The 14,858-nt window shown below is 46.3% G+C and overlaps 1 protein-coding gene across 1 annotated transcript in view; it reads right to left on the bottom strand.

Moving 5' to 3' along the window:
* Positions 1–14,408, bottom strand: part of LOC118377786 (LHFPL tetraspan subfamily member 3 protein) — a 39,849-nt gene extending 25,441 nt beyond the window's left edge. The window contains exon 1 of the mRNA XM_052460512.1: positions 13,108–14,408. Coding sequence (XP_052316472.1) covers positions 13,108–13,537 — 430 coding nt within the window. The 5' untranslated portion in view covers positions 13,538–14,408. The remainder of the gene's footprint in view (positions 1–13,107) is intronic.
* Positions 14,409–14,858: the final 450 nt, after the last annotated feature.

Below are 14,858 nucleotides of genomic sequence, written 5' to 3'. Positions count from 1 at the left end.
GATACATCAAACCCCTGCCTCCTTCTTCCCTTCCTCTCTCTGGAAGAGGGGGATACATCAAACCCCTGCCTCCTTCTTCCCTTCCTCTCTCTGGAAGAGGGGATACATCAAACCCCTGCCTCCTTCTTCCCTTCCTCTCTCTGGAAGAGGGGGATACATCAAACCCCTCCCTCCTTCTTCCCTTCCTCTCTCTGGAAGAGGGGGATACATCAAACCCCTCCCTCCTTCTTCCCTTCCTCTCTCTGGAAGAGGGGATAAATCAAACCCCTGCCTCCTTCTTCCCTTCCTCTCTCTGGAAGAGGGGGATACATCAAACCCCTGCCTCCTTCTTCCCTTCCTCTCTCTGGAAGAGGGGATACATCAAACCCCTCCCTCCTTCTTCCCTTCCTCTCTCTGGAAGAGGGGGATACATCAAACCCCTCCCCTCCTTCTTCCCTTCCTCTCTCTGGAAGAGGGGATAAATCAAACCCCTGCCTCCTTCTTCCCTTCCTCTCTCTGGAAGATGAGGATACATCAAACCCCTCCCTCCTTCTTCCCTTCCCTCTCTGGAAGAGGGGGATACATCAAACCCCTGCCTCCTTCTTCCCTTCCTCTCTCTGGAAGAGGGGATACATCAAACCCCTGCCTCCTTCTTCCCTTCCTCTCTCTGGAAGAGGGGGATACATCAAACCCCTCCCTCCTTCTTCCCTTCTCTCTCTGGAAGAGGGGGATACATCAAACCCCTGCCTCCTTCTTCCCTTCCTCTCTCTGGAAGAGGGGGATACATCAAACCCCTCCCTCCTTCTTCCCTTCCTCTCTCTGGAAGAGGGGGATACATCAACCCCTGCCTCCTTCTTCCCTTCCCTCTCTGGAAGAGGGGGATAAATCAAACCCCTCCCTCCTTCTTCCCTTCCTCTCTCTGGAAGAGGGGGATAAATCAAACCCCTCCCTCCTTCTTCCCTTCCTCTCTCTGGAAGATGAGGATACATCAAACCCCTCCCTCCTTCTTCCCTTCCTCTCTCTGGAAGAGAGGATACATCAAACCCCTGCCTCCTTCTTCCCTTCCTCTCTCTGGAAGAGGGGGATACATCAAACCCCTCCCTCCTTCTTCCCTTCCTCTCTCTGGAAGAGGGGGATACATCAAACCCCTGCCTCCTTCTTCCCTTCCTCTCTCTGGAAGAGGGGGATACATCAAACCCCTGCCTCCTTCTTCCCTTCCTCTCTCTGGAAGAGGGGGATACATCAAACCCCTCCCTCCTTCTTCCCTTCCTCTCTCTGGAAGAGGGGGATACATCAAACCCCTGCCTCCTTCTTCCCTTCCTCTCTCTGGAAGAGGGGGATACATCAAACCCCTGCCTCCTTCTTCCCTTCCTCTCTCTGGAAGAGGGGGATACATCAAACCCCTGCCTCCTTCTTCCCTTCCTCTCTCTGGAAGAGGGGGATACATCAAACCCCTCCCTCCTTCTTCCCTTCCTCTCTCTGGAAGAGGGGGATACATCAAACCCCTGCCTCCTTCTTCCCTTCCTCTCTCTGGAAGAGGGGGATACATCAAACCCCTGCCTCCTTCTTCCCTTCCTCTCTCTGGAAGATGAGGATACATCAAACCCCTCCCTCCTTCCCTTCCTCTCTCTGGAAGAGGGGGATACATCAAACCCCTGCCTCCTTCTTCCCTTCCTCTCTCTGGAAGAGGGGGATACATCAAACCCCTCCCTCCTTCTTCCCTTCCTCTCTCTGGAAGAGGGGGATACATCAAACCCCTCCCTCCTTCTTCCCTTCCTCTCTCTGGAAGAGGGGGATACATCAAACCCCTGCCTCCTTCTTCCCTTCCTCTCTCTGGAAGAGGGGGATACATCAAACCCCTCCCTCCTTCTTCCCTTCCTCTCTCTGGAAGAGGGGGATACATCAAACCCCTCCCTCCTTCTTCCCTTCCTCTCTCTGGAAGAGGGGGATACATCAAACCCCTCCCTCCTTCTTCCCTTCCTCTCTCTGGAAGAGGGGGATACATCAAACCCCTGCCTCCTTCTTCCCTTCCTCTCTCTGGAAGAGGGGGATACATCAAACCCCTCCCTCCTTCTTCCCTTCCTCTCTCTGGAAGAGGGGGATAAATCAAACCCCTCCCTCCTTCTTCCCTTCCTCTCTCTGGAAGAGGGGGATAAATCAAACCCCTCCCTCCTTCTTCCCTTCCTCTCTCTGGAAGAGGGGGATAAATCAAACCCCTCCCTCCTTCTTCCCTTCATTTCTCTGGAAGAGGGGGATAAATCAAACCCCTCCCTCCTTCTTCCCTTCATTTCTCTGGAAGAGGGGGATAAATCAAACCCCTGCCTCCTTTGCTTGGCTCTGCTGATCTAGAAGATAAACACAGTTTGGAAATCTATAAAGCCAAATCCTCTGAACGCTGGCTGGGACATAGAGACTGGAGGAGACATGGGGGTCAATACATCTATAGCCTATCACTACTTAGACTACAACAACACTGTCTGGATTGATGGATCAAACAGCGATTTTATTTAACAGGTTGAGAGCAGAATGTCTGGTGGTGAGAAGAGTTCACAATGCTGTATGCTAGATGTGCTTGTCATAGTTCATCAACATGGCCAATACAAGTCTACGTTAATGGAGAGCTTCATAGCCCTCATTTTAGGGTGTTGAAGCCTCCTCAGGAATATGCAGCATAAGAAACAGATCTTGTTCACACCTGTTTTCATGTGTGTGTCTTGTGGTTTGTTTGTTGGCACATGTAGAGTTTTTAACAATAATGATCTCATTTTCAATCATAACACAATCAAATCCCATTTTATTTGACACACGCGCCGAATACTACAGATGTAGACATTACAGTGAAATGCCCTTAACCAACAATGCAGTTTTTTGTTGTTGAATTTTACCCCTTTTTCTCCCAAATTTCGTGGTATCCAATTGTTTTTAGTAGCTACTATCTTGTCTCATCGCTACAACTCCCGTACGGGCTCAGGAGAGACGAAGGTTGAAAGTCATGCGTCCTCTGATACACAACCCAACCAAGCCTCACTGCTTCTTAACACAGCACGCATCCAACCCGGAAGACAGCCGCACCAATGTGTAGGAGGAAACACCGTGCACCTGGCAACCTTGGTTAGCGCGCACTGCGCCAAGCCCGCCACAGGAGTCGCTGGTGCGCGATGAGACAAGTATATCCCTACCAGCCAATCCCTCCCTAACCCAGACGACGCTAGGCCAGTTGTGCGTCGCCCCACAGACCCAAACAAATCATGAGAAAACAAAAAGATAATTATTTTCAATGTGTCAAGTAATTAACAAAAAAACAGAGCAAACTAGAATGCTACTTGACCCTAAACAGAGAGTACACAGTGGCAGAATACCTGACCACTGTTACTGACCCAAACTTAAGGAAAGCTTTGACTATGTACAGACTCAGTGAGCTGCCTACGGCTATTGAGAAAGGCCGCCGTAGGCAGACCTGGCTCTCAAGAGAAGACAGGCTATGTACACACTGCCCACAAAATGAGGTGGAAACTGAGCTGCACTTCCTAACCTCCTGCCAAATGTATGACCATATTAGAGACACATATTTTTCTCAGATTACACAGATCCACAAAGAATTTGAAAACAAACCCGATTTTGATAAACTCCCATATCTACTGGGTGAAATACCACAGTGTTCCATCACAGCAGCTAGATTTGCGACCTGTTGCCACAAGAAAAGGGCAACCAGTGAAGAACAAACACCATTGTAAATGTATTTTAAATGTATTTTCCCTTTTGTACTTTAACCATTTGCACATCGTTACAACACTGTATATATACAGTACATAATATGATATTTATAATAGCTTTCTTCTTTTGTATCTTCTGTGAGTGTAATGTTTACTGTTCATTTTTATTGTTTATTTCACTTTTGTTTATTATCTACTTCACTTGCGTTGGCAATGTTAACATATGTTTCAAATGCCAATAAAGCCCCTTGAATTGAATTGGGGGGGGCTTGGATCCTCCCCCCAGGGCACATCATGACAGTTGGATTAAAGGTTTACTTCAGCACATACTGTTTGACTAACTGCAGTAGGACAAACATACAAATTACAAGTCAATCGGGTCAACTTATTTTTTACTCACTACTGCAGTTGATGATAGCTACTTCTACAAGTGACCTAAAATTAAGTTTTACATGTGGCATTAACCCATCTGCTTTAAATAAGTCGGCTTCTCTCACTATGATCAGTGATAGCTGAGCTGTATGAGAGAGAGAATGGAGAGAGAAAGTGAGAGACAGGCAGTATTTTCTCTTCTTGGGAGAAGCTTATGCTCCTTGAGATTATTACTTTCCCCTGCTAGGGGATTTGTCACTGATCCCTTGTGCAGTGGTGGGTAGCCTAGCTATTTAGTGACGCTCCCTTGGGGACGGATGATACATATGTAGGATCTTAATTTGATCACCCTGTTGCAGGAGAACTTAACTGAAATGCAGGAAATGTAAAACTTCTGGTTTATTTGAGGTTTATTAAAAGCCTTCTGAAGTTTGTCATTTCCATTTTAGATTTGTACGTACGAAAAATGTATCAACTCCTACAAAAATGTCCATTAATTATAATACAGATAATAATTCCAATTTCCTGTTGCTGCAGGATTATTTTCCTGCTGTAGCATGCTAGCTCAAATTAATAGCCTACATCTGCACTGTAGCAGACTGAGCAAGATCTCTATTGCAGAGTAGGACATTTGTAGATTGCTCATTCTACCCAAGATTACCCAGGTAGTGCTGGCAAATATTGCAGACGCATAACTCCTGAAGGATAACTGTCAAATGTGTAGGAATACACAGACAATGCTGCATACAGCTGCACACACCCACACACACAGTAGACAAAAATGTGTTAAACAAATCAAAATATATTTGATATTTGAGATTCTTCAAAGTAGCCACGCTTTGCCTTGATGAAAGCTTTGCACGCTTTTGGCATTCTCTCAACTAGCTTCATGAGGTAGTCACCTGGAATGCATTACAATGAACAGATGTGCCTTGTTAGAAGTTAATTTGTGGAATTTCTTTCCTTCTTAACGCGTTTGAGCCAATCCGTTGTGTTGTGAGAAGGTAGGATTGGTATACAGAAGATAGCCGTATTTGGTAAAAGACCAAGCTATATTATGGCAAGAACAGCTCAAATAACCAAAGAGCAACTACAGACCATCATTACTTTAAGACATGAAGGTCAGTCAATACGGAAAACTTCAAGAATTTCTAAAGTTTCTTCAAGTGCAGTCGCAAAAACCATCAAGCGCTATGAGGAAATTGGCTCTCATGAGGACCGCCACAGGAAAGGAAGACCCAGAGTTACCTCTGCTGCAGAGGATCAGTTCATTAGAGTTACCAGCCTCAGAAATTGCAGCCAAAATATATGCTTCACGGAGTTAAAGTAACAGACACATCTGAACATCAACTGTTCAGAGGAGACTGAGTGAATCAGGCCTTCCTGGTCAAATTGCTGTAAAGAAACCACTACTAAAGGACACCAATAATAAGAAGAGACTTGCTTGGGCCAAGAAACATGAGCAATGGACATCAGACCGGTGGAAATCTGTCCTTTGGTCTGATGAGGCCAAATTTGCGATTTTTGGTTCTAACCGCCGTGTCTTTGTGAGACGCAGAGTAGGTGAACGGATAATCTCTACATGTGTGGCTCCCACCGTGAAGCATGGAATGGAGGAGGAGGTGTGATGGTGCTTTGCTGGTGACACTGTGATTGATTTAGAATCCAAGGCACACTTAACCAGCATGGCTACCACAGCATTCTGCAGCGATACGGCATCCCATCTGATTTGAGCTGTAGCTTGCATCACCAACAGCAGACTGACACATACACCATGTGCATCCTGCAGGACCTCTAGGAAAGGCTGTGTTATCTCTCCTGTCAGCTGTACCAGCGTCTCAGTCAGTCGACCAGTCCTAATCCCATTATCAACCCCCCAGGAAATAACACTAACGCCAGCCGGCCGGTGCCACGGTACAGTGCGTTACCCCCCACCCACCTGTGGCACCGAGGCTGACACCCCGGGAGAAAAGGTCCAGAAAGACACAGCTCTTTAGGAAGCGCGACATGTACCGGGGAAAGCCTTCACCTGAAAAATTACAAAGTTCAATTTGTGGTTCAACTGTGCCGGTCCACAATGAAAATCCACTGATGTGCAGGAACCCACTTTAATAGCTCGCAGAGCATTTAAATGGCTCTATTTTACTGGAAGTTGGTTTAATGATGCAGTAGAGTCAGAGTGCCTGTGGTTATGAAAGCTTGAATTTAACTCCAGAGAGGAACAGTGTATTGACAGATAGGCCTCCATCAAATATATTTAGGATTGCTCTGAATTTTCCCTGGCAGTATGGCTGATGCTTGCACTCCATACCAAGCAAATTCGATTGGAAGGAAATTGATCATAAGATAGTTGAGTGTTAGAACCCATTTTGAATGAGGCTATATTGTACTCCCAGAGGACTAACTGTTCTTTAGGGATTTGCATTGTCATGCTATTTTAGATGTCTCTATCTGGAATCGGCTGTCTTTCAAACCTCTCTTCTGCTGTACATTTGTCTCTTGTCACCTTCTTATCATCACCCTCTTAGATCTAATCATAAGTCAGTCACAGTTTAGTCCCAAAAGACCATGCAACTCTTCAATCAGAGATGTCACTCCCACTCTATTTCTAACAGGCCTAGCAAGTCCTCCAACACAGCTGCCAATCAAACTCATGAAAAAAATTGACGAGCTATTTTATCAAAGTAATGGTGTGCACCAATACGATGAGATCACAACATCTTTAAAACAATTCCCCGCATCTGAATAATAAGACGGCATATAAACCATCAGATCTAGTAATGAAATGTTATTGAAGCAAATCCCAATAATGGCATCTACAGTCATTCTCTCCTCTTAGCACAAACCCATCTTATGGGTCATTGGCAGGTACAGGATGTGTCAGAATGACATCCTAAACCTGGCACTGTATCTGCCACCTCTAATCCACAGGAAGATACATAAAACACCTCCTGCTCTGACGCCTTCACACCTCCTGACGTACAACATCTGCTTTCTGATTTATTTACCAGCTGACAGTTCTATTAAGAGGCATGCTATGCTGATCATTTGGGAGGTGGGTTTGAGAAATCACACATTTCATGCCTGGCAGGCGCACCATCTAACTTCCTGATGACTGCATTGGAGGCTTAAAGGTCCATTGGCCCATTGTACATAACATTACACTCTAAAAGGATGGTGTGTGTGTGTGGCTGACAGCAGGGCATGGACAGGTGCTTTGCAGATTGGGGATGGAACGGAGAGAGGGATGAGTTAAATAGGAGAGGGATAGAGGGGTGGGCCCCTTTTCTCTCTCTCCCTCTCTGGAGATCTGTGGAGTATGCTGTGGGAGAGTGTCTGATCTGTGGAGTATGCTGTGGGAGAGTCTCTGATCTGTAGAGTATGCTGTGGGAGAGTCTCTGATTTGTGGAATATGCTGTGGGAGAGTGTCTGATCTGTGGAGTATTCTGAGGGAGAGTCTCTGATCTGTGGAGTATGTTGTGGGAGAGTGTCTGATCTGTGGAGTATGCTGTGGAGGAGTATCTGATCTGTGGAGTGTGCTGTGGGGGAGTCTCTGATCTGTGGAGTATACTGTGGGAGAGTGTCTGATCTGTGGAGTATTCTGTGGGAGAGTGTCTGATCTGTGGAGTATGCTGTGGGAGAGTCTCTGATCTGTAGAGTATGCTGTGGGAGAGTCTCTGATTTGTGGAATATGCTGTGGGAGAGTGTCTGATCTGTGGAGTATTCTGAGGGAGAGTCTCTGATCTGTGGAGTATGTTGTGGGAGAGTGTCTGATCTGTGGAGTATTCTGTGGGAGAGTCTCTGATCTGTGGAGTATGCTGTGGAGGAGTCTCTGATCTGTGGAGTGTGCTGTGGGGGAGTCTCTGATCTGTGGAGTATACTGTGGGAGAGTGTCTGATCTGTGGAGTATGCTGTGGGAGAGTCTCTGATCTGTGGAGTATGCTGTGGGAGAGTCTCTGATCTGTGGAGTATGCTGTGGGGGAGTCTCTGATCTGTGGAGTATGCTGTGGGAGAGTGTCTGATCTGTGGAGTATGCTGTGGGAGAGTGTCTGATCTGTGGAGTATGCTGTGGGAGAGTCTCTGATCTGTAGAGTATGCTGTGGGAGAGTCTCTGATTTGTGGAATATGCTGTGGGAGAGTGTCTGATCTGTGGAGTATACTGTGGAGGAGTCTCTGATCTGTGGAGTGTGCTGTGGGGAGTCTCTGATCTGTGGAGTATGCTGTGGAGGAGTCTCTGATCTGTGGAGTGTGCTGTGGGGGAGTCTCTGATCTGTGGAGTATGCTGTGGAGGAGTCTCTGATCTGTGGAGTGTGCTGTGGGGGAGTCTCTGATCTGTGGAGTATACTGTGGGAGAGTGTCTGATCTGTGGAGTATGCTGTGGGAGAGTCTCTGATCTGTGGAGTATGCTGTGGGAGAGTCTCTGATCTGTGGAGTATGCTGTGGGGGAGTCTCTGATCTGTGGAGTATGCTGTGGGAGAGTGTCTGATCTGTGGAGTATGCTGTGGGAGAGTGTCTGATCTGTGGAGTATGCTGTGGGAGAGTCTCTGATCTGTAGAGTATGCTGTGGGAGAGTCTCTGATTTGTGGAATATGCTGTGGGAGAGTCTGATCTGTGGAGTATGCTGTGGGAGAGTCTCTGATTTGTGGAATATGCTGTGGGAGAGTCTGATCTGTGGAGTATACTGTGGGAGACTCAATGGGCTTCCAAAGAGCTGGAGTAGTGGGCCGGCTTTCATCAGCCCCATTCACAACTCCTCCTGATGTCCCACCACACTACTTCTGCTGTCCTCTAAAACTCTGACTAATGTCTCTAGTGTGTGTGTGTGTGTGTGTGTGTGTGTGTGTGTGTGTGTGTGTGTGTGTGTGTGTGTGTGTGTGTGTGTGTGTGTGTGTGTGTGTGTGTGTGTGTGTGTGTGTGTGTGTGTGTGTGTGTGTGTGTGTGTGTGTGTGTGTGTGTGAGAGAGAGAGAGTAACTAGGACTCCCGTTTGGTCATGTTACATCATCTCCCGAATCATCTCAGGCCCAGCCAGCCAGTTCATCACGTTATCACTGACAGGAAGGATAAGAGCTGGTTGATGTCAATATCTATTGACTTTAGTGGTATTATGACACACACAGCAACTGCCCACTGGATTTAGTGCACAACCTTGTAAAGGTGTGAGTGGAGAGGGAGGCTAAGCTCTCATTTATGGCTGGTCATATTCGGTTCAGAAAGGCTGGGCCCGAGCTTGAACTTCTAATGGCATGGCTTTCTTCCTGACCGCATCTCTTGATAGTACTTTTCAGCATCAATATTTGAATTCTTCTTCTCTCTGTTTTATTTCTCCAAAACCTTCTTTGTGACCATCACTTTCCATTTTCTTTAATGTGCTTTTATATTTTCCTCCCTGCTGGTCTTCATCCCCTCCCTTAGTTGACGTCTCTTATCCACCTCCTCTCTTTCCCCCAACAAGGCACCATGTGATGTCTCTCACTTGCCTCCATTTTAAAGAAGTGTGAGAAATGGAGAGCCACACTGTGCAAAGATCCCCAACAGCCACAGTACTGTATGAACAGACTGTGTGTATTTAAATGCCAAATCATGCATTTTCATGCATAGGCACGGGTTGGGCCCAATCCCCAGACTGAGGGATTGTGACAGACACCTATGATAATTTAAAGACACGGTAAAGAGTAGCACACACACACTCAAACACTCACACACACCTGAATAAATAGACCAACAGACAGTACTGCCTGTAAGCAGCAGAGGAGCCAGACGGTGACAGCATATGTCTCCCATTAGTGAAGCTTTGTGCTGTTTTGTTCTGCACAGAAACCTCTGGATCAATAAACCACTAGCAACCAAATGGGCCTTTTAATGTTTGATGCTAATGCCAGCCTCCGTCTCTGGGGACCCATTGGACCAGTACTGAGTGCAGCAATGTGCGGCCACTTACCCGTATGGGCAGCCTAGTGGTCCAAACAGAGCCAGGAAACAGGTCATTGAAATGCCTCCATAACGCACTCAAGAGCCCCCCTGGCTCCTTTGTTTGCTTGTGGAAGCCATATCCAAACGGAGCAAGGAGCCCCTGCCGAATACATGAATGATAATCACCTTCCTGCGTGTTCAGGCATTTGCCTTGGTGAGGGTGGGAAATAGGGATGGTCAGCGGAGTTCTTGTTTCCATCCAGGATGGCGAGCCGAGCACCAATCTGCTTCCTCACTAGAGCCAGACAGGCAGACATTGTCATGCTGCCAGAGCCGACCCATCCATCACATCCTCCACTAGAGTGGAGAAGCGCCTGGCATTTGGTGGAAGTTGTCACAGGATGAGTGTGATTATCATCGACCGACCATGCAGTGTGGTTGTCATGGAGGGGGCTTCCTGTCAGTCTTAGTTCGGGAGTTAATTGGTCCGCAGTGATCGGGGTGGTCAAGGCGACGCAAGGGGGGAGAGAGGGAGGATGGAGGGAGGCAGGGCGGATGGTCCTGCTGCTCCAGTTTGCAGGCAGCTACTGGGCTGAGTGCAGACTGGGCATGTCTACCTGAGACGTGCTGTGTGCAGTGGGCCAGTTAAGCAGATTATTCAAGAGTGTTCATAGTAGTAAGGAGACAGACTTGTTTAGGTATTGTATTGCTGTGACGGGAACATGTCAGTTGGTTTCATGTACATTTCCTTCTGGCGTTGCTGTTCAAATGCCTACAGGTAGATTGTTCTCATCAGACGTTCATCCTCTCCTCTGCTTTTAAGGAGAGGTGCATCTTCGCTATGAGCCGTCTTTGGCAGACACTCACAACAGCCAGTTGGTCCTGGATAGAAGTCTGACTACACTGAGCCTAGAAGGATTTGACAATCATGCCTGGGATCTGTAGCTGCAATCAGAAAATAAAAGTACAATATATTTCGATTTACTACTCCCCAGGAACGTCTTAATAGCCCATTTCACAGTGACCTCAACATGGCATGGACTGTTGAGTTGATAAAACATATTTGTCACCTGTATTTTTGGAGAATCTCAGTGGTGAAAAGGCCCCATAACTAGGCAGAGATCGTCAAAAATAACTATCTTAATTTAAATGACGTAAATATTTACAATATGTTTAGTAGTGTGTTTTTTGCCATCATACAGGCCGTGTTAGTCCGTTTGTTGATCACCCCCCTGTATAGTCTGAACATGATCAGATCTGTACCGTATTATGAAGACCGTATGCAGAACATCTCAGAGTAGGCTTGCTTATCTAGGATCTGTCCATATAATCACACTCATGATGATCTAAAATGCAAAACCAATCCTAGATCTGCACTCCTGCCCTGAGAATCCTTTTGTGGATACCAACCAAGCGGTCACCACTGAGGGATAAGCAGTGTCTTTCTTTCATGTGGAAAAACAAGGTACTGATATAAACACCCTGGCTGTGTTCATTGGGCAGGGCTTCCGTTTGAACTCAGTCTGGGACGAGAATGCTGTGGAATCCTCCATGCTAGTGTTTGTGTTCAACATGAATTTACAGCGAGGCTCCTACAGCTGTACAGACGGATGGTGTTGTGGGTCTCAGACCAACATCTGTCAAGCAGCATTAACACCCATTCATTATGTTTTTTTAAATCAGTGGTTTGTGTTACTTGCTACAGAGATGAGTTGAAGGATCGTTGCCTTTGGTGGATCACTCGATGATCGTATGCACCCGCTTTAAAGCCACAACCTGGAGTCTGTGTGCATTCTGTACCAGCTTAAATTCTGCAAAGTAACTTTCACTGTGATGCTTGTTTACAAGCTTGGGTAAATTCTGATGTGTGAGACTACACCACTGGAGTGCGTCTGCATGCCACTGGGATTTTGTCTATCTGTCAAGATGCAATCATGAGATGCAGGTTAAAACTCAAATCAACTGTGCATCAATTATATTAATTTTGGGTTGGTCAAAAACACATGAAACGTTAATGGATATTTAGCTGGGAGATTAACATTGGGTTGTTATTTTACCTAACATTCATATGGTCCTCTTTTAAGATGTTTTTTTGTAGAATTTTGACCTGGAGTCATACATAATCGTGTGTTTCTCTACTCCAAGGACTCATCTACAGATAAAAAGGGAAACCTAGTTGGTGTTTAAATGTATGTAAATGTGTTTAGTTATCTTTAATCCATCTCTTATCGTGTGTTTTTCAAGCATCTATGTGGGTTTGTATCTTCCTGATATACAAGAAGGAGGGGACTTGCAGCACCTGCAGCATCTGAAATAGAACCACGTTTGCGCTTGACACGTGCGTGTGTACATGTATTTTTGCAAGGTTTTTTACATGCAACTTGGCCGGTGTCGTTCGCGTGTCTGGCTGTATTTTGTGTTGTTGTCTTTGCTCCATTAATAGATGTGTTAAAGATAGTGTGACAGTGTATGATGATTTAAGACAGATAAACAAACATGGCTGTCATCTGCAAGGAGCTTTTGCTCATTTTATAGAAATATATTTGCTTAACCCACCTACTTAACCCCCCGACATTGATCATGCACGTCTTATAAAACGGACGTCAAGTATAACACTATCAACCACACTTAAAGCTAGAATCCGTCATTTAAACAATAGTAAAGAGCATCCCCGACCGTTTTGCAAAAAAATCTAAGTGATTGGGCTGGAGAAATGTAACCACTCTAAAATTCACAGACAGACCTATAGACGCAAGGACTAACCACCAATGATATCGAAAGCATAGTTTTAACCATGTTTTTAGGCTATACAGTGTTTGTTTACATTTACGTTGTTTATCAACATTGGAGTAAAACAAGTTTATATTTAGGGTTCTGATGGGGCACAACAGTTGAACTAAACTCATGAGGCATGTATTAGTTATATTCATCAATAATCAATTGGCAGCCTATAATTTACAAGTCCAAGAATGTATGTAGCAACTAAGAATTCTAGCTTTAACACATTTTGTATTTCCCCTTCCTGGCTGATTGAACAGCTGGAGTACAGAGATCTCTCTCTGGTTGTAGAACTGCTGAAGTTCTGAACTCCTTCACCCTTCAAGGAATCAATATGCAAACGGGGGAACTTACCCGCAGCCAGCTGTATCCAGCCGCAGATCTTGTAGACGGTGCCTGTGCTGCAGAAGAAGAAGAGCGTGAAGCAGCCGATGCATCCGATGACCAGCACCATGGACATCCCGATGAAGACGGACGCGGCTTTGAAGGCGCTGGAAGGGATCGTGCTGAACTCCATGAAGCTGCCCTGGCACGTCAGGTCCCGGGACAGCCCGTTTCCGATGCAGTAGTGGAAGAGGCCGAAGTAACCGGCCTGCGGCGTGTCCATCCCGTCTCCGATCCAGTAGGGCTGGATAAAGCACACCACGTTGACTATAGCGAAGAGGATGGTGAAGATGGCCCACAGAACCCCGATAGCGCGGGAGTTCCTCACATAGTTGGTCTGGTAGATTTTGGCAGCCTCGGAAGCGGGAAGCATGGTTGTTGGAGCCCCAGGCACCATCATTCAATCTCTAAAGGTTTTTACATTTACGAACTGTTCACACACAGAGCTTTAATCAAGCACAAAGCACATCCCGGCCGCGTCAATGTGACATGATATCCCCGACTAAACTGCTCCCCTCTGGGCGAGTGTTCAGCCTACTAAAGCCTTGCAGCTTGCACTGTGCTTGGGTCCGCCACTCCTTATCGTTATTGAATGGTAGGCTGGGTATCCGAGAGATATTACGAATAATACCGAGGAGGAATCTTCTGAATGAATGATCACTGAGATAACAGCATGTAATAATCACCGGGTGTTAATTTGAAACGGCCATAGTAGGCTAAACAAGCATCCTACGGTCAGAACTGCATTCGATTGAGGGCGCACAGAGATGAATAATCAATGAAAATTGCTACAATCCACCGAGAGCAGCTGAGATCCCCATTCACAGACGTGGCCACTACCGTAGTGGTCAAGGCTACAATCTCATCTTCCACCGAATGCCGATTTTCCCGAGGTGTCGGAGGTGCATTTAACTGAGATGATGAAGTCGCGAGTGTTGACAATCTGCTCACTGTGCATGATGCGCTCTGCGTCCATATTTGACCAAAGAACACCTGTATTCCAGGCAGGCGCAGTCCGACTGTCACAACCGATAGGCCTATCAAAGCCCCTCTGATAAAGCACCATGCGCAATACAGCCTATCCCCTAATCCCACTCTCTCATGCCACAGTGCAATGATGGAATGGGAGACAGCTGAAATAAAATTGTTAAATCTAAAAAGCAACACTCCTATTTGATTTAGTCTAGGTTGGCTCTGACCTTCGAGGCAGAATATTGAAGTTTCAGCTTTCTCTCTCTCTCTCTCTCTCTCGGTGTTGATCTGTGTCCACCGAAATAGGATGGTTTCTGTCGCACATCAAGACGCTCTGGTGTTTAGCGCACAGTGAGCAAGTGCACGTCAACATCAAGGACAGGCTATAAAACTCAGCCCTGCGACATGGCATTTTATCACGAAGTCGTGATATAGGCTAAACTTAATCATGACTGCGATGGCTGGGTAATCACTATAAATGCATCATCTGTTTGATAGCCTACTTAAAGTCTCCAACTGTGTGTGCTATGCAGCGGGCAACAGTATGCACAGTGCTCAGTGGTTAGGTTGACTTGATGTTCTTCTTGTTGATCATTTGATGATTCTGAAGTGGCTTTGACTGCTCTGCCAGTACCTTCTCTCAGTGCAGTCTATTCTTCTTCAGGATTAGCCTTCTCAAAGCTGCATGTGGCATATTTATCCCCACAGCACGGCGAGGTAGCCTATAGGCCTAACAAGAAAACAAACAA

This window comes from Oncorhynchus keta, chromosome 13 (genome assembly GCF_023373465.1).
Source record: "Oncorhynchus keta strain PuntledgeMale-10-30-2019 chromosome 13, Oket_V2, whole genome shotgun sequence".
NCBI classification, from domain to species: domain Eukaryota; kingdom Metazoa; phylum Chordata; class Actinopteri; order Salmoniformes; family Salmonidae; genus Oncorhynchus; species Oncorhynchus keta.
This window is presented reverse-complemented; position numbering and strand designations above follow the sequence as displayed.